Below are 18,496 nucleotides of genomic sequence, written 5' to 3'. Positions count from 1 at the left end.
ACCCCACAAATGTCAGTGGATTGATCCTTACAGCTCTACTTCAAGGTAGGGAAATGTGACTTGCCCTGTTTTGCGAACAGGGAAATCGAGGGAGGCAAAAAGAAAAGAGTAGCCCCGCAGTCTTACAGGAAGTCTTGGTGGACACTCAGAACTGTTGACTCCAGGTCTGGGGTTTTTTCCTTTCTGTTTGCACCCTTGGTTGAGTGGACAGTGGGATGACGAGTCATGTATGGACAAGCTCCCAATGCAAGCATATGTGTGCATGCGCATGTGCGTGTGTGCACACACACACACAAAGCGCTGTTTACTGTCAGCAGTAAAATAATGATGAAAAGGTCAAAGTATACTTTATGATGTCATTGGAATTGCTCCAGATTGGCAGTCATATCACTGAGTTCACAAGCTACGTCAAAGCTGGCATCAGTGATCTCCTCACTGATAAGCTGTGATCAAGCAGTACTGGAAGGACTGTTGATGGAAAACATGCCTAGGAAAGTGAATCTGCTATTGGCAGATGTTTGTAGCAGCCTTTGGAAATCTGTTGATGTTAGTGATGCTATTTTCCCATCTTGGTCATGCTAAAGAACTAGTGCTAGGGTGCCTGAGCCCAGTTGACGCTCTAGAAGTTAAGGGCAGTGGTTGAAGGGTCTTTATCATGTGGGAGGGTCTCCCTAGTACACCCAAAGGTAGGATCAGGGTGTTTGATGTGATGATAGTGAATAACACTAATGCTTAATGTATACAGTTAGGTTTTTTAATTAGTTTACAGGAGAAGGTATTGGGCGTGAACCTTCTTTAACTTTCTGAACAGAGACAGTCTTTTTTTCCCTGTATCTCCAGTGCCTTGAAATGGATCCCCCAGATCCACTGCAGTGTAAAAATTAAATAGCAACAAAGTAGCATTGGGAAAGTCCCCTGAATGGCTGGCAACTGAGCAAATGCAGCCTGCCACGCACACTCAAAGTTGCAGAAGTGATTAGCCTATATAACCACTTTATGTTCCTGCTCACATCTTTCTTGGCTGCAGGAGTGTTGGTAATGCCTCCCAGTCAGGGCAAGGATTCCAGCAGTTCGTACATGATGGTGTGAATGGGGCAGTGTTACGTTTCCAGGATTAGGCATGTAGAGAGGGCACAGTGTTATGCTGTTACTGGAAGAGGGCAGCCGTGGCTCTTGCTTGCTTATGAAATCGGTTTGGCTCTTAACAACAAAAGCAAAGCTAATGACCCTGAAGCCCGCAGCAAGACATGTGGGACTAAGGCTTTAAACAACTGCAAAATGAGTGGTTTCATCTATGGGCTGCTGGATGGAGCCTTTTCCTGTCCAAAGAGCACTGGTGAAGAGAGCAGCTGACAACAGCACATTGTGGAGCTGATGAGGTGCCAGAAGCTATTTTCAAACTTGTGGCCTGCCCTAGGCAAGCCTGCCTCCTCGCTTGTCCTAGATGTACCCCTGAGATAAACTAAACTGGTTCTTAAAAAGAGGAATATGCTAAATCTTTTCTGATCCCAAGTTCACAATGTCAGCCCATCCCTCTGGGTTGACTGTCAAGGGTTGACTGCCAGGCTAACTTGTTGCATGGATGTCAACTCTGGCATTTTTCTCCTCCTCTTGTTGCTTCCTGTGGCAGGGCTGGAATCACTGTTTCTCTGCCTGCCCTGTCCCCCCCTTGCTTCCTGATGCTATGGCCTCACTCCCTACCACACACTCCAGGCGCCTTCCTTGTTTGCTGCAGGGGAAATGCTCAGGACCTTCAGTTTGGTGGGTATCTCTTCCCTCTGTGCCTTTCAGAGCAGACATTGTGGCATCTTTTTTGCTTGTGGATGTCTGGTTTCCCAGTGCCTTCCTCTCAAAAGCAGAGAAGGCTGTTTGTGCCAATGAAAGGCCTTGGAAAGCTAAAAGCCAGAACAAATGAGATGAGTATTAGCAAAAGGCTTTGTGTCCCTCTGCAAGAGACTTGGGTTTGACTTTCTCCCTGGCCCCTTCCTGCTTGTGGGGCTGGGAGCACTGAGGAAATACCAGGTGGAGCTACTGAGTAAGAAGAATTTGATGTCAGGAAAGAAGAATGCCCTATCCGATAGGGATGGTGGCATTGAGCCTGGGGCTCAAAATGACTGCTTCTGTTGCGTGTCCAGAGACTGAGATGGCAATGCAGACACCCCCTGAAGTGTGCCTTACACTTTAAGAAGCAAAGGCCCTGTGAGCCAAAAGAATTTGGATACAGCCTGTTTATAGGGAAGGAATGCAGGCAGCCTTCCTGTCAGCATCTTCACTCCTCCTGGGTCTCTCTAGTCCTGATTTTTCCATTAGGGCTGGCAGTCAGAGCCTGAGTTGGACAGCATCACCTAGAGCACCTACAGTGTTTGGCCCCTCTCCATTTAAAGTGCAGACAGATTGGATTACAGATTTACTGCTGCATGGAGCCCCTGGATGGGGAGGTGGAATCAGCACATGAGTATAATGTGCTGTGGTTACTGTGGGTTTCTTGGTTATGCCTTCCACATAAATGGTGCCCATTCCCTTTTAGATAGAAGGATGTTCATATTGTGGGGAGTATTTCCTAGGGCACAGCTCCATACCTCTATGCATGTAGGTATTGACTTTCTGAATCCTCTTCTAGGATGGTGTAGTGGTATGGTCCTACTGAGGCTCAGAAAAATCAGGGTTCAGTCCCTTGCTCAACCATGGACTTCCCATGTAGTCTTGGTCAGATCACTTGTCCATGCCTCAGTCTCATTCTTTGCAAAATGATGATAATCATATTTTCTACCCCACAAAAATGTTGTGAGCATAATATGGTTAGATTATGAAGTATTATGGAAATGGGGCATGGACGTCCCTCAGACAGAGGTGTGGATGAAGACCATCTCCCTCCACTTCCCTTTGATTGTATTGCTGTACTTGGATCATTATGACTGTTCAGGAGAACCGTACAGTCAGAGACTCTTGTGGAGGGACACAGAAGTGCTCTCTTAACAGCTGAGAGTTGCAAGCAAAGACAGACAATTGCATGTGTGCATGGAGCATCTTTGTGGAGAGCTGGGCTCTCTGCCATGGGGATCCTGTTGGTCGCTCTGTGGCATTTTCCGCTGGTCCATTTTCCACTTGGCTCACCTAGCACATGGGCGCATTGCATGTTTCATCACCTCCCCCAGCAAACAGTCTTTCCCCCAGTTGTGACATTAAGGTTGGGGTAGCCAGTTTGCATGGGAAGGGGAGAAATGGCTCACAGGCTGGTACACGCGGACTCAGGCAGGGATTTATAGGAGTAGGGCCACCGCCCAGAGATGAGCCGGAGGTCACAGGTCACAGTGCCTAGCTACAGGAAACAGGATTTCTCAGGCAGGCAGTTTCTTTCCTTCTCCAGACACTTGACTTCCCTCTTGACCCTTGATCACCGTTGTTGTCAGTGTTGGCACCATCCAATGGCTTTTTTTCTATCTACTAACTGGTCTGTATTTTTGTCTCAGTGGGTAAAACGAGAAGCCTTTTGCCATACCGTCCACAGTTCTTTCTTCATCCCCAGCACCTTGGATGGTTCTTCTTTTGTACACACCCGTATACAAGTGAGCGCTGGTTCTTGGCTGAAGACATCGACATGCTACTCGTGTGGTGGGGCTGGAGCTAGGGGAAACATAGCAAGCGGCAGGCCACGCCATGAATGGCTTTCACAGCGGGCTGAATGCCAAAGGGAAGCTGATACTCTGATACCAGATATTGTCCCTACCAGGGAGGGATGACTCAGCCTACAGCGTAAAGGAAATAGTCTAGGGTTGGTGCGGAAGTTGTGTGCTGACGAGGCCCCCTGAGACTGACTTTCCGTCACAGGGCTCGGGTTAGGCGAAGAAGTGGAGAGCTGGCTGTTGACTGACTGGATGCTGAAGGGGCTGGCCTGTGTCGAGAGATATAACTGTGTCTGTTGTGTCTATCTCAACATTTATTAATGAGCTCGTGGTGCATACCACGCTGGCAAGTGCCTCAGCTCTGGATTGGAGGAAGAATAAAGTTCACTGCTTGCCTGGGACCTTTTACATACTGAAGGATTTCCAGTGAGTGCAACTGGGTCAGCTGCAGCTGGTGCACTTTGCCTGGCATGTGAAAGGCATTTGTAGGGGGACTGGTGTGAACCAGTGAGCATGAATGACCCTGCTCATTCTGGGGCAGGCACAGCAGCTGTCATGGGGTCATCATTGGCTCTCACAGCTTCAGTCTCCTCCAAGGTGTCAAAAGTGTATATGGCAGACCCTACACTGCACAGCACCAAATCAAATGATTTTTCCCTGCTACCCTATTTACTGTTGTTTTTCTACCCTAAGCCAGTCTTTAAGGAGACATAAAATACAGGAGTTACAGAGAGGATTTCGAATCTGGCTCTATCCCTGATATACTGTGCAATCTGGGGTAAATCCTGTTGGTATGTCTACACTGCAGTCTAAGCATATGATGTCACCTTGTCTAGATACGAGTAAGATAGCTTTAAATTAGCTTTAAATGACCTGTTTAGCTGAGACGCCAGTCTAGCCAGCATACCCAGACTTCAGTGCAGGCCGCACAAGCACACCCATGCCCCTGGGTAATAAATACATGGGTCACTAGTGTGCACGAAGCACCATGCAGCCATGTTACACTGTGAAGGTTTGAAGCCAGCTCTCATACGCCTACATGAGCTGTGATCCCACCTTCGGGTTACACTGTGGCTGTGCCTTCGTTTATTTGCATTGTAGCTGCGCTTAGGGGCCTCAGTCATGAACCAGAGTCTCTCTGTGTTAGTCACTGTACAAACACAGAGCCCCCCACCCTTGGTTTTCCCATTGGTACAATGGGGATAATGGCATGACCCTGTACTGGGAGGTTTGCTTCATCAGTGTTTGCAGTGGCCTCTTGAGGTCTTTGGGAGGAGAGCTCTTCCAAGAGAGGAAAAGCTCATTTATTTTCTTTTCCTCTCACTCTTTTCCACACCCTTATTTCCTTTCGTTTCTTATTAAAGTAACAGTGCAACATGATAGGAGAGGTCCTTGTGAATGTGTAGAGTCTGCGTTGTGCAGAGGAAGCGGAGTGGGTGTGTACCTGAGGCTTGTTACGGGAGTAATTCTTATCCATTCTTCTTGATGCGGTAAAAGAAAATGTCTGAGGATAAGACACATTCCTGGGAGAGCCTGTCTATCTGTTTCTCAAGGCCTTATCCAAAGCCTGTCACATGCCCGTTGACTCTGGACTTTTGCTTAACCTCTCACTTGATGTTTAAGATCCTTGGGTCTTCTCAGATGGTGTGTGGGGTGTTCAGAAGTCATTTCTGGAGCCTCTGCAGGATGGGGAGAAACCGAAAAAGAGACTGGTGTTTGTAGCAGGAACCACTGGAAATTGCTTTCCTGCAAAGCAGGAGGAAGCCATGAGGAAACTCTAGCTATTAGCTAGCTGGTGTATTTATGACTGGAAAGCTGTGGGTTGAAAAGGTCATGAGCACACAGCTGACAGAGCTGCTGGGGCAGCATCCATACTCACTGATTCTTCATCCCATTTGTGCGCCGCCCGCTGTATATGGAAAGAGGGAGGCCTGGAGCCTTGCACTGCCGTCTGGTAGTATAGTGTAACATGAGAAGAAGTGGGGGGAGGTGAGGAGGGGGAAAGGAGGCTTCGGAAGGGAAGAAGGGGGATGTGCGCGTGGGAGAGAGGATGGAGGCCAGAGTTGCAGTATAAAAACAGAGTGGCCAATGGTAATCTCAGCAGCACTACCGCATGGACCATCCATCTTCCTCCTGCATCCCCCTCCTTCTCTTGAAGGGAGGGGGCTGCCAGTCTCCACTGCAGACTATATACAAATGAGAGTGAGAAACATCTGGTTGCAAAGCCCAGCTTATTTCGTTCCCGAAGCTCTCCCCAACTGAGGACTGCTGCAAACTTTCCAGGAACCTAAGTAGCCCACCCTAGACTGTCTTCACATGCACACAGTGCAAGGGTTTCACCTCTCACCTGAGATAAAGGTACAGCAACTGCTGCTGGAGTTGGATGCATCCTACAGCCTCACAGGAAGGCTTTGCAAACAGAAGCACACTGTGCCATGTGTGTTAAAGTCATTAAGGGACAAACATGAGTTCTGAATCTGCCATCCTCATTTAATGAACTGCCTTTGTCATTGTGCAACAGAAGGTTTTGTGCCTGCATTTTGACCTGTTATTAAATGTATGGCTGCTGCAGCAGTATGGAGCATGGGAAACAGGCAGGACTGTCAGCTAATTCCCCTTCTGGTAGTGCATGCTTGACCTTGGTAATGAGAGTCGACATCCAATAAAGCTGCAGCTTAAACTGAACTTTCATAATGAGCTGTGACCTGAAAGGAAACCAAAAGAAACAAAGCGTTTCAGACTGAAGTTGTAGTTGGTCAGCTATAACTACTCTGCATATATGAATTACCTTCCATTCAAGGACCTCCAGCTGCTTAATCAATACTAATGAATGACAACCTCTCCATCACACACACGAGTTGTAACCTCAAAATCCACCTTTTGTGGCCTGCAACTTGTATAGTTTTCCTTTTCCCTGAATACTAGCTGACTATTAGGACTTGTGCATGTATGTCTGTCTGCTTCCCTCCCCACCCCCCCGCAGGGTGTTTGGACCAAGCTGCTGAGAACAGTGTGTCCCTCAGCTCAGGTTTTTAGCAGTGTTTTGCTTTCCAGCTTCTCTGCACACACAATAGCCGGATTTGACAGCTTCATGTGAAATGCTTCAAGCTGGGCTCTGACACTGATGTGATGAGTGACTCATATGTTTGCAGCATGAGGTCAGCATGGTCAATAGCGAGCTCATTAAGTGCACATGGGTCACTCTGTATAAATGGGCAAATGGCTCATTCAGGTCAATAAGGATTTGAGTACTGCTGGGAGCATAGCTTGAGGGAGGGCAGGGGTGTTCCTGCCACAAGCAGCAGTGCAGCTGAGGACAGCAGCGGCTGTGGGCCTGCATGGAGGCTGCCTGGTGCTAACCCAGGCTCAGGCGTGCTGCTTCCACCGCTCCCTGCTATCTACCCCTGCTGTGACTTAAAAATTGGCCCCCCCAGTCCAGAGCACATGTGTTCCCTGTCTTACCTGTGTTGCATCTTCACAGGTTTCTGGCGCGCACAACCGCTGCAGAGACAGTGCAACAGAGGAGAGAGAGGTCTTGCTATGGAAACCTGTCAGCTCAGGGCCTGATCCTGCAGTCCCGGTCTGGGTACAGCTTGTAGAAAGTCTTTTGTCTGTGGGCAACAAGATCAGAACCTGGGTTTGAATTCCAGACTCGGGCCTTGTCAACATCAGTGTAAATCCACAGACTGTGCTGAAGCCAACAGAGTTAAGGCCGGATTCTCATCTTGAGTAGGCTGAAGTTGCTGGAGTTAGTCTGAGTGACACAAAGAGGATTCAACTTTGTCAGGCTGTTGAAAAGATCTGATGTGGGTGCATGGGGTGGAACAGAAGAGACCCAGCTTAATTCTCCAATGAACTTAGCAATGTTGATCTGGTAAACACAGATAGGAAAACAACTATTGATTTTTTACAGCGTCGATTCTCACTGTAGCCATGTGCTAATTGACTTCCGTGTTTTGTTTTAGATCGAATGCATCCCTGGTGGAGAGGCTGACTTCGCCAAGGGTGAAGTTAGCCCTTGTCACCTCCGTAGCAAATCCTGTACTTTAGGTGGGAGAGGAGAGGAAGATAAGATTTTGTTCTGAGCAGAGTTTTAGAAGCAGCTTAATATTAGCATCAGCTCTAGAGCAAATACAGGTCCTATAGAAGACCAAGACCATCCCACAAAGCAGCTATACCTGCTAATTCATGGGCAGGGTTGGAATATCCTGCATTAAAGGTGATCTTCAAGGTCACAGAAACCCCCTGCTATGTCAGACAACAACATCCTATAATCTCTCTCATATACTTCTTGAGAATCATCTTAAAAAGAGTTTTGCCCCTGCTACTGGGACTGGAAGTCTATTCCAGAACCTCATAACTGACAGTTAGGAGCTTTCTAGTTGGGAAACCATTTGTACTTGTGCCATTATATGTTCTTAGCTTAAACAGCTCTTCTCCCTCCCAGGTATTTAGCCCTGTGTTATGTTTAGAAAAAGTCATATCCCTTCTCAGCCTTAATTTTGCTAGGCTAAACAAGCCACCCTCTTTTAGCCTCCTTTGCTCAGTAGGCTCTTCATTCCCTTATCTTCAGAAAAGCCCATTTCTGCACTTTGTTCAGTTTGAGTCCATTTTCCTTGGTCACGGATGGCTAGAATTGTACACAGTATCTCAGGTGAGGCCTCATCACTACCTCATGTAAGAGGTATTAATGCCTCTTTATCTCTGTTGGACATTGTTTGACTAGTCCATCCCCAAATTTCTTTTTGCCTGGATGCATCATATTGGCAACTCAGTCATCCTGATTGACTGATCCTCTCAGCTCCTTCTCCTCAGTCATTTCCAACTTTTGAGCTCCCAACTTACAACAAAAGTCTCAGCATGCATGACCTTGCTTTCTTATCGTTGAACTGCATCCCAGCTCAAGGTCATCCAGTGCTTGTTGTATGACATCCTGATCCTCCTTTATATTGAGACAGCCTCCTAGCTCTGTGCCATTACCAAATATCAGCAGCACACTCCTACTTTTTGTGCCAGTGCCATTAATGAAAATATTAAACAAGATTGCTCTCAGGACTGATCCATGAGGAACTCCATTAGTAATCTTCCCCCTGATTCTTCCTCTTCTATTGCTCTTTAGCTACTTCCTAAGTCACATTTAAACTACTCTTCTCTCTTCTTTGTTTGCACTAATAATTAGAGAGAGATGAGATCTACTGCATTTCCTTTGTCTAGAAAATAAGTTATCCTGTCAGAAAAAGAAATTGGGTTAGTGTGTTATGACCTACCATTGGTAAATCCATGTTGCATGTCATCGTATTTGCCACATACCTCTGTGTTTTTAATTATTCTGTGCTTGAAAAATTATTCTGAGCTCGCCCCTTCTGTGCCCCAAGGCCCCTACAGAACAACTTTCCTCTCCCAGATATTTTGTGTTTTCTAAGCAAACAATTTCAGAGGGGATCCGAACCAGTCTCAGATTCGGTCCTGAGGAAGAGCTGAATGTGAGTGGAACCAGTTTGGGATCTTTTTCACTTTTGTTCCTTTGCATTTTTGTAGGCACCTCTGCATTTCCTAATTCAGCTGGGCTGGGAAGTACTGAAATATCACAAAAAATAACGTTGCATTTAGTATATTTCCTACCCATTTAGAAGCAGGAAAGGCCTGAAGTCTTGTGAGAGAGCCTCTTTTCATGGGATTTCCTGGTAAGCCAATAGGGCTGGATTGTTCTTATAAGGATCTGTCTCTAGAGCAGGAAAAACGAAGTTGAGGTGCTAGAAGTCAGGTCCCTTATTTTGTTTCCAAGCTCTCCCTATCACTCCCTGTATGATCTTGCACAAGCCACATGGGGCAAGCATTTCCAGAAAACTCAAGTCAGATTTTGAAGTCCACTCCCTGCCACCCCACTCCCCCTTACAACAAGGAGGACGGACTTTGCTGAAAACTTATTAGCTTCCAGCTGTTCCCAGCGTGCTTTCAAAAATCGCAGTCACAAGCGCTCTCTGTGCCTCAGTTTCCGGAAAAGGGAAATGATAGCATTTCTTTGCAGGGGTGTTAGGAACAGCTTTTGCAACTCAAGATGCAGGAAGCACATGTATGCAAGGGCAAAAGCTTGTTTTATTCATGTCACTAATTAGTGCAAAAAGAAATGCAAAACTCTAGAACCCTTCGTTCAGAGACGATGCCTTTTATTAGACCAACTAAGAAATCACAAAAAAATTATCTTTTTCTGCAAGCTTTTGGGCACATGCACCCTTCTTCCTCTCAGGGAAAATTAAAGATAGTAAAAAGTCCCCATAGGTAAAAAATAAACGAATTATGGTGGCATTTAAAGCCCAGCTTGAAAGGAAGCCCAGCCCTACTTAGTGGCATCACCCTTGCCTTCCTTAGGAAGTTTCAGACCTTTCCTTCCTCCAATAGATAGTGTGTGTATTTGCATTCAGCACACCGTAGGTATTAGGGAAGCAAGCTGGTGCTCTCCTCCAGGTAGGGAGAATGCGGCTAAGGAGGGATGAAGTCACCTTGGTTACTGTGATGATTTAAATATAAAATCCCAGCTCCAGTGGGGATTGTGGTGTTCTGCTTTGTCCCTGCTTGTGCAGACTCCTGCTCCCTGCGATGCAAGAGCAGAGATGCAATGCCGATGCTCAGCATTGGGAGAAGTCACTCATGGCTCCAGGAATGCTTGGGGTGCTGGGTGCCCTCCAGAGAGGGAAGCTGGTGCCAACTCCCCCCAGGGTATGAGGAGCCTCTGCAGTACACAAGGAAGTGGCTGTTTCTGCTGCAGAGCTGAAAAATTCTTCAGTTCCTCAGTTACAGCCTCTTACACAGCAGTGAGAGGCCTGGGGGTTCAGCCACTGATGCTGGATGCCTCCATTCATTTTGAAATGGGAATGGAGGTGAAGGAGGGTGGAAAGAGCATTACCTCTTACTCTTCCACCCCTGCTTTTGGTCTCTCCCTCCTTTCCATCCCACCCTATCCCAGTGGACTAGTCAGCATGGATTTTAATCAGCTGCAAAGGGGTACTTTGAAGAGTTCTTTGGCTCTGCTTTCTCCCTGCGGGCAACCAGAGCTTGGGGTTTCATTCATACAGGAAGGGACCCCAGGCACACCACTGAGGTCTGAGAGGGATGTTTCATCCTGGACAAGTCAGCACAACAGGGGAGGCATTTGAATTCCTAATGGGAACAGCAGGTCATTAATAATGCCTACCCCTTTTCATCAGTGCATCTAAAAAGTACTTTGCAAAGAGGTTGGTATCATTAAAGGGTTCCATTTTCTGTTTAAGAAAAGGGAAGAAAAAGAAGAAAGATGGAGATTAATTACCTGCTGTGCTTTTGCTTGATAACATCAGACTTATTTAGCCACAGTGACTCATGCCATACACTGCAACTGAGCCTGATGTTGAACAGTGCGCCAGATTGTGAGACAGATAAGGGGGACTGCAAGGTGCTAGAAAAGAAAACCTGCTCATGGTAGAAAAATACAAATAGAAAAAGCAATCTGTTCTGCAACCTGAAAGTCACGCACAGTGTTTTCCAAAATGTCAGGGGACAGAGAACCTCTACCTTGGCTGAGCCCACCTTGAAAGACAATCTCCCCTCCTGCTGGGCCTGCAAAATCCCAGCTAGAGAGAAACCAGGTCTTGCCCTCAGTTTTACAGTGCAGCTGTCTGGCTAGGTTTTTTTTTTTCCCCATGTGGATGTCCTCTCATCTTCCTCCCCTTTTTGTGCAACTGCCAGATCTAGAACATAGGAGCTTTCAGACTAGATAATGACGGTGGTTCATCAAGCCTGGTATCTTGCCAATGGCAGTGACCAGTACCAGCTGCTTCTGAGGAGGATTGCTTTGTGATCTGAGAAATCCCAGACTCTGTCATGAAAAAGATTCAAGCAACTGATGGGAGAGGTAGGAGGCAGGTTGGGGTCCAGTTCAGAGTCATCTGGGCACATACGAAACAGGAGGATGCTTGCTGTGAAGGAAGGGTGGCTGGCCAGTTGACTGATTATATTGCAACTGAGTTTTTTTTTATCCCAGTTTTAAAATGGTTGTCCTGATCAGTATAATCAAATTGCAAAACTGAATGTTTTCAATGCATCAGGAAGTTTGGTTGTCCATGCAAAATATACTAGGTTTCAAGACAACTCATGGGTAACATTTGTAATTGCAGCTTGGAAGTGATGGAGAGTAGCCTGAAAGCCAAGCGGGGGGGAGGGGAGGGGGGTGTTAGAGAAAAGACTGGCTTAGTTGCCTGGATGTGAGTGATTGCTTTATAAGGAAAAGGGCTCAGGTCATAGTCTAGAGAAAAAAGAAACAGGTCTGGAGAAAGCATTTGAAGATGGCCAGGAGATATCCAATACCAGACAGACAGTAGACAGTAGAGACAGCATGGGAAAAATATGAATTACTGTAGAGAACAATGATAAGATCTGTTTTCTTGTCCGAGATAAAGAGGATTCATTTTAGCTTTAACTTAGTGATCCTGTATCTTGCAGGCTGCCTGTAGATACCAAAACTCACAAAGGAAATTTATGGATGACCTAAAGACTGGTGGAATGGTGCAATGATGAGGAGGACAGGGCAGTCAGACAGAGGAATGGAGATCTCTTGTCAAGCTGGACCCACTCAAATAAAATGCTTTATAATACAGCCAAATGCAAAATGATATATCCAAGGGTAAGGAAATGGAGACTAGACCTACACCAAGGGGGAGTGTCCCCTGGAAGTCAGTGACCATGGAATGGGCTTAAGGCACAGACAAGACATTCAATGTGAGCTCAGAGTGCACTCCCGAAGCTAAAAAGGGCTCATGGAACCCATGGATATATAAGTAGGAGGGTAGTGAACAGGAATAAGGTCATTTCACTTGCGTACTTGGCACTGATAAGATTAAGAGTGGAATGAGGTGTACAGTTCTAGGGTACCAACTTTGAAGAAAGGGGACAGAAAAACTGAGTGGGTACAAAAGAGCCAAAAAACTGACTTGATGGCTGGAGAAAATGCCTGAGAGAGGGAAATGTAAAAAAGCTCAACCTGATTGGTTTATCAAAATTTGAGAGGTGCCTTGATTAGTGTCTAATCTAAGTACCTTCATGGGGGGAAAAAACAGTAAGTATTAAAGAGTCCTTTAACCTAGCAGAGAAAGGCACAAAAAGAACTACTGCCTGGAAGCTGAAGCCAGATTAATTCACATGAAAAGTAAGGCTCCATTTTTCTCTAGTGATTAAGTACTGAAACAAACTCCCAAGGGAAGTGCTGGATTCACCCTTCCTTGACATCTTGATACAGGACACAGATTAGATTATTTAACAGTCTGTTTTGGCCTTAAAATCCTTGAGACTATGCAGTACCATATTGAATGAGACTAGCAGTCTGTTTAGTCCCGTGACCTGCCTCTGACATTGGCCACAATGTCATGCTTCAGATGCAAGAAATGTTACAGGGGAGACAGGTTAAGTGTCCCCGTGGAAAGCTTGCTCCCATCTCCCAATAGCTGGAGTCTGGATTATGCCTTGAGGTGTGAGCATTTACCTCCCTTGTTAGTTTTACAACATTTACTGGTCTAACACTGGATGTTCTTGTTATGCATGAGCATAAATATCCAGTCCTTTTGCTGGTCTGTAATTTTTCAGATCCCTCTAGTCTTTTACATAAATAGCGGTGCAATCTTTGCTATCTAGGTTGCTGATTTGAATGAGAAATTGCCTATTTTGTCAGTGCCCAAAGTGCTATATTTTTAAATTACTTCACAGCTCTTGGGGATTACCATCTGTGCCTGGGGACTTGTCAATGGCTTCTCTTTTTATTAGCAGCAAGTGTTAGATCCTGACTAGTTATATTTCCAACATTTTCCATGTTGGAAGCAACTCAAACACACAATTGAAGAGAGGTCAAGATAGTTTGTCCCAAATTCAAACTTGCCACTAACCCTAGGAAATCTGGAAGAGGACAGAAAAAAAAATGCAAGGAGTGTAGGGAGAGACTGGAGAATAGGAAGACAGAGTCATGGAGAAAGAGAGGGGATCTACTGGTCTGGATTTCTAGCACAAGCAACACAATCTTAAGTGAAACTCTTGTCTTCATTCTTCAGGCTTCTCCCATTGTGCTCAGTTGTCAACCCACATGATAACCAAGTTATCAAGGTATATCTCATAGTGATTTCTTAGGGCCAAGGACAGCCTTAGGTTTGGTTGCTTTTGTCCTGCCTCAAACTGAACCCACAGAAGCATTGCTTCCCAGAACATACTTCTGTATTTGGTGCATCAGAGTATGCTGCAAGCTGCGCTGGCTTTTCTGTATTCTCGCTCAGTTCTGTGTACCGCTCTGCATGCTATTAATAGAACAGATGGCATTTAACAGCCATATATGAGAAGTAACTCTGTAAGGGCATAAGATGAAAAGCCTTCTGGAAAGCAGCAAATTGCAGTGTCACGATACTAATCCCTCTTCCTTGTGTTTCCTCTCTGGCCCAGGTTGTGGCGCACACATTTCCACAGTCCATCTCCTTGACAATAGGTGTCACTTTACCAAATAAACAGAGTGAAAAGAAGCCTGCTGATGACTCCACTTCCATGATCTCTGTATTTGTTGAATCCCTGCATAGCCTATTTCTGCCTTGAAAGCTATTTCCTCGTGACTGGTGCTGTTCCACAGGTTGCTGTCATTGTGTTGGTTGTTGGTTGGCATTAGAAATGTATTGGACTTGCAGGCTTTTTTCCAGTGGTTCCCTTCTTGCTCCTCACAACCCAGCACAAAAATGCAGGACTCCCATCACAGTGGAACGGTTGTCTTGGTGATGCACTTCGGAGGGCACCTTGGACTCCAAACTATGGGCCTAATCCTATGAGGCACTTAGCGGTCTCGTGTCCTATTGAATCTAGTGGGAGATGAAGCCATTTTATGTCACAGGTTGTATTTGGCTGCACCTAAAATTGGGGCCATCAGTTGTTGTTTTTTCCCCCTCTTAATATCTCTTCTTTGTTTGCCTATTTTTTTTTCCTTTTAAACTCATTCCCCAACCTTATGGTGCTATTTCAAAGGGGACTTGCGACCCTTCCTGGCACATACACACATCGAATTTACATCATGCAGGTCCTAATAGTGAGGGAATCCTCCATCAGAGTTAACAAGGCAACTTTTCTTTTATACTAGCCAGAGGTACATCTCATACTGAAGGGCCGGTTATGGTTTTTTTTATCCACTTGAAATGGATTGTGGATGTGACCCTTGCACTTCAACATCCAGCATCATACAAGAGGGAAACACAAGCTTCCTTTTAAAGCCAATGCCAAGGCCACTGGTATGGATCAGCCAGCATGTGATCCTGGACAATGTAACACTAGCTACCACTCCCTAAAGACCATAGGCACAGACAAGGAAATGGTGAGGGCCATGTATGAAGGAGGTAAAATTAGCCTTGGAAGAAAAGCACTGTAAATCCATGTGAGCTCACTCACACTGTTGTCTTATGAATATGGTATGGCTACCTGGCCTAATTTATTGTCCTTTTGAGTCATATATTGTGTCATTGACAATAGTGGTGACACAGTTGTCACCTATTTTTAAATGGTGATTTCAAGGAGAAAGAGTGCAAACCCCTGTGAACTGTTTGTGGTTTACTGGCACCTTGGTAATTCTTATAGCTGAGAACAGCATAGAGAACTCAGAATATGAGGAACTCTAGCATTACTCCTGTGAAAGGAGGACTGCAAAGTCTGACTGACAGACCCAAATTATGCCTACCTTAAAATACCATATTCCTGTTTTACAGGTGAGCTATTCAGCATGTTCTTTTTAAAAAATGATGATTGAAATATATTGTTATGGAATAAACCACGAGACTATTAAAATAGGGTAGAAAAAAAGCTCACTTTTGCTTTTCACTTTTACTTCATCTTCTTGAATTTCCCTGAGCTTGGACAGTAGACTGATTAGTTTCTCTTCCTGGTTCTCACACGCGAGCCCACAGCTCTGAGGCTTTTGCGGGGTAAATATAAAACAATAAAAAACAATGCTGACGTGTCCCTGTTGTAGGCATGACTTCTACATGTGGGCTGGTCCTTGCACCTTGCTTCCTCCATGGCCCAGCTATAAAAGATAAATCAGGCCAGTTTGATTTTTCTGGATAGTGTCTCTTAACAAATTAAGTGGGAGGGAAGAATGCAGATGAAGTGATGAGGGAAATGAAGGAGTTGGGAGAAGGACAGACAGAGGGCCAGTCCCTGCCACCAGTGCTGAAAAATTACCTTCTCCAGAGTAATACACTGCTGAATATTGCTATGGGGGGGCGGGAAGCAGGAAAGGAGAGACAATGTATAGATGGGGTGAGATGCACGGTCCAAGATGAGGCGAGACGGTGGACAGTATGTTTGCACTGTAGTCACTGCAGCTCTTGTACAAGGTAGGGTAGATTTATACTTTAGACTAACTACATCAGAGATGCATAAGCTTTGGGTAGCAGCGGCTTACTTCCTCAGATGCTATGATGCACTCCTTTTGTAACATCTGCGGAAGTAAGCCATTGCTTAGGGAAGCTTATGCACCTCTGATTTAGTCCATACGGTATAAATGTACCCTGCCTATACCTAATTCATAGAAAATTAGGGCTGGAAGGGACCTCGGGTCATCTAGTCCAGCCCCCTGCTCTCAGCAGGACCCTCCCCAAATAGATCAACCCACCCAAGGGCTTTGTCTAGCTGGGTCTTATAACCCCCCAAGGAGGTTTCTACCTGACTTCAGCCTAACTGCGTCTCTCTGCTCGTGTATCTCCTGTAGACCCAGCCAAAGCGGTCTTAAACAAGCTGGCTGCGGCACGCCTAAGGGCGCAGCTATGGGCAGCAGAGCGGCACCACCCGGGTGCCGGGGTTGCGGGTCCGGCAGGCGCCGGGCTGCCGCGGGATCCAGGGGGCCGAGGGGCTCAAGCCAATTTGAGGATGTCCACGCCAGACCTCCCCGGAGCGAGCCGGAAACTTGAACCCGGGCCCCGGAGCTTCTGGGACCGGGGAGCGACCCGGCTGCGGGGCACTCGGCCTCCAGGAGGAGGCAGCACCTCCTGCGGCGTGGCAGCCCGCCCCGCGGGGTAGCGGTGGTGCGCTCCGCTCCGCTCCGCTCCAGCCTGTCCCGGGCCGGCGGCAGTGCGGGCACGGAGAGCTGCCGGCTGAGCCGCCGCCGAGCGCTTCCCCTGCCCGCCCGCCCGCCACAGCTCCGCGCGCTGCCCCTGCCCTGCCCTGCCCTGCGCAGCGCGAGGCGGGACCGGGCCGGGCCGGGGGGGCTGCTCCGCTCCTCCTCCGCCTCCATCCATCCATCCATCCACCCCGGCCCCGCCGGCGGGACGAGGGAGGAGGCAGGGCGCAGGGCTCCGGAGCTCGGCGGCGGCGGCGGCTGTCCCGCCCCTTCCCCCTTCCCCTTCCCGGCCGGCGCGGGACGGGACGGGACGGGACGGGCTGGGCTGCGGCGATGTCGGACCCGGCGGTGAACGCGCACTTGGAGGGCATCATCTCCGACTTCGAAGGTAGGGCGGCGGCTGGAGCCCCTGGCTCGGCTGCTGGGGCAGGGCGAGGAGCGGCGCTGTGCCCCCGGCCGAGAGAGCAGGGAGGGTGCCTGGCACGGGGGGGCAGAGGGCAGATGTGCAGGCTTTGACCTCCTCCCCGCACTGGCCGGCAGGAGGGAGGGGAGGCTGGAAAAAGTGAGGTGCCTGGACCTGGCCAGCGGCCCGCTTGCATCCCCCGGGATTTCTGATGATGGCTTTCCATGCCGTGTGTTTTTGTTATGCCGCTGCTACTCCGCTCCTAGCTGTGCCCTCCTGCTCCCTGCCCAGCCAGGAGCTTTGGGCTGGGCCTCCTAATGCGGGTGAGGCCGAGCACAGTTTGCCCCGTGCTCCGGCGGTTTGTGCATCCCAGCTTGGGCCCGCGCAGCCAGGCTTTCCCAGCCCGCTTCCTGATCTGCCCTGCTCTGATTTAGCCGCGGGGGGCTCGAGAGCCAGCAGCGGAAGGGCTCTAGCTAGAGCTGCTGTAGGAAGCGCCTTGTTGAGACTGGTGCAGTTTCAGCTGCTTGATACGTATCGCTGCTTTGTGGCAGGCTGCTCCCCTGCGGAGCGTCCTAGAGAGGAGGATCTCTCCTGGAGGACCCTTCAGGCACGTGGGAGGGTTTGGATGACTGCCTTCTAACTGCGTGCTCTGGGCGGGTGCCCAGTATGCTCAGTCTTTGGGAGAGCAGAAATAAATATCCCAGCCAAGCGTGCGCTCTTGTCGGATAGGTGAGTGGGCCGGAGATGGGCGAAACAGGATGAGGGCCCTAATCGGAACTGGGCTTTGAGAACACAGTCGTGACCAGTGGCTTTACGCTCAGGGGAGCTCTATTTCTCAGTACTGGCGTGACTCCTGGAAAGCGAGTCCTATGGGGAGCATGAAGGCTGCTCGTAAACTGGCACAATCCACCTTCTCACAGTGTCTGTAGAAAACCAAGAAACAGCAGTGTCCTGAGAAGCCAGAATGACAAACGATGATCTTGGGGCTCCCTTCCTAGCTACTTCTTTGGCTTTCATAGTTGCAGTATCTGAATGCGTCATCCACTCCTAATCAACTGAGTTCTGTGACCCCTACGGTGCGGTGAGGCACAGCAGCATCATTATCCCCATTTTATACTCAAGGAAACTGAGGCATGACATGTCTTGCTCTGGCTGATACAGAATGTGTGCAGCAGAGCTGGGAGCTGGACCCTAGTCTCCTGAGTCCCAGTTTCACACCTTCATCTTAAGATCCTTTCTCTTCCTCACAAGTGTGGGGCATGTCTTCATTTCAGTGAGCCCTGTGGGGTAAGGAGGCATAAATCTTCCACCCAGGAGAGCACACAAATGCCAGCAGACCCTTGCTGTGCCTGAAGCAGGGTATTTGTG

The 18,496-nt window shown here is 47.9% G+C and overlaps 1 protein-coding gene across 3 annotated transcripts in view; it reads left to right on the top strand.

Moving 5' to 3' along the window:
* The window catches only part of SEPTIN9 (septin 9), a 237,846-nt gene that overhangs the window by 91,299 nt on the left and 128,051 nt on the right, over window positions 1-18,496 (top strand). Inside the window, exon 1 of one of the 3 annotated variants that reach the window (XM_006269202.4) lies at window positions 16,746-17,113. The exons of the other annotated variants lie outside the window; for them this stretch is intronic. Coding sequence (XP_006269264.1) covers window positions 17,059-17,113 — 55 coding nt within the window. The 5' untranslated portion in view covers window positions 16,746-17,058. Of the gene's footprint in view, window positions 1-16,745; window positions 17,114-18,496 lie in introns of those variants that run through there. 3 annotated transcript variants of the gene reach the window in all.

Source organism: Alligator mississippiensis, chromosome 8 (assembly GCF_030867095.1).
Source record: "Alligator mississippiensis isolate rAllMis1 chromosome 8, rAllMis1, whole genome shotgun sequence".
Taxonomy (NCBI): Eukaryota; Metazoa; Chordata; order Crocodylia; family Alligatoridae; genus Alligator; species Alligator mississippiensis.
The sequence above is the reverse complement of the archived record's forward strand: the minus strand, read 5'-3'. Positions and strand labels throughout refer to the sequence as shown.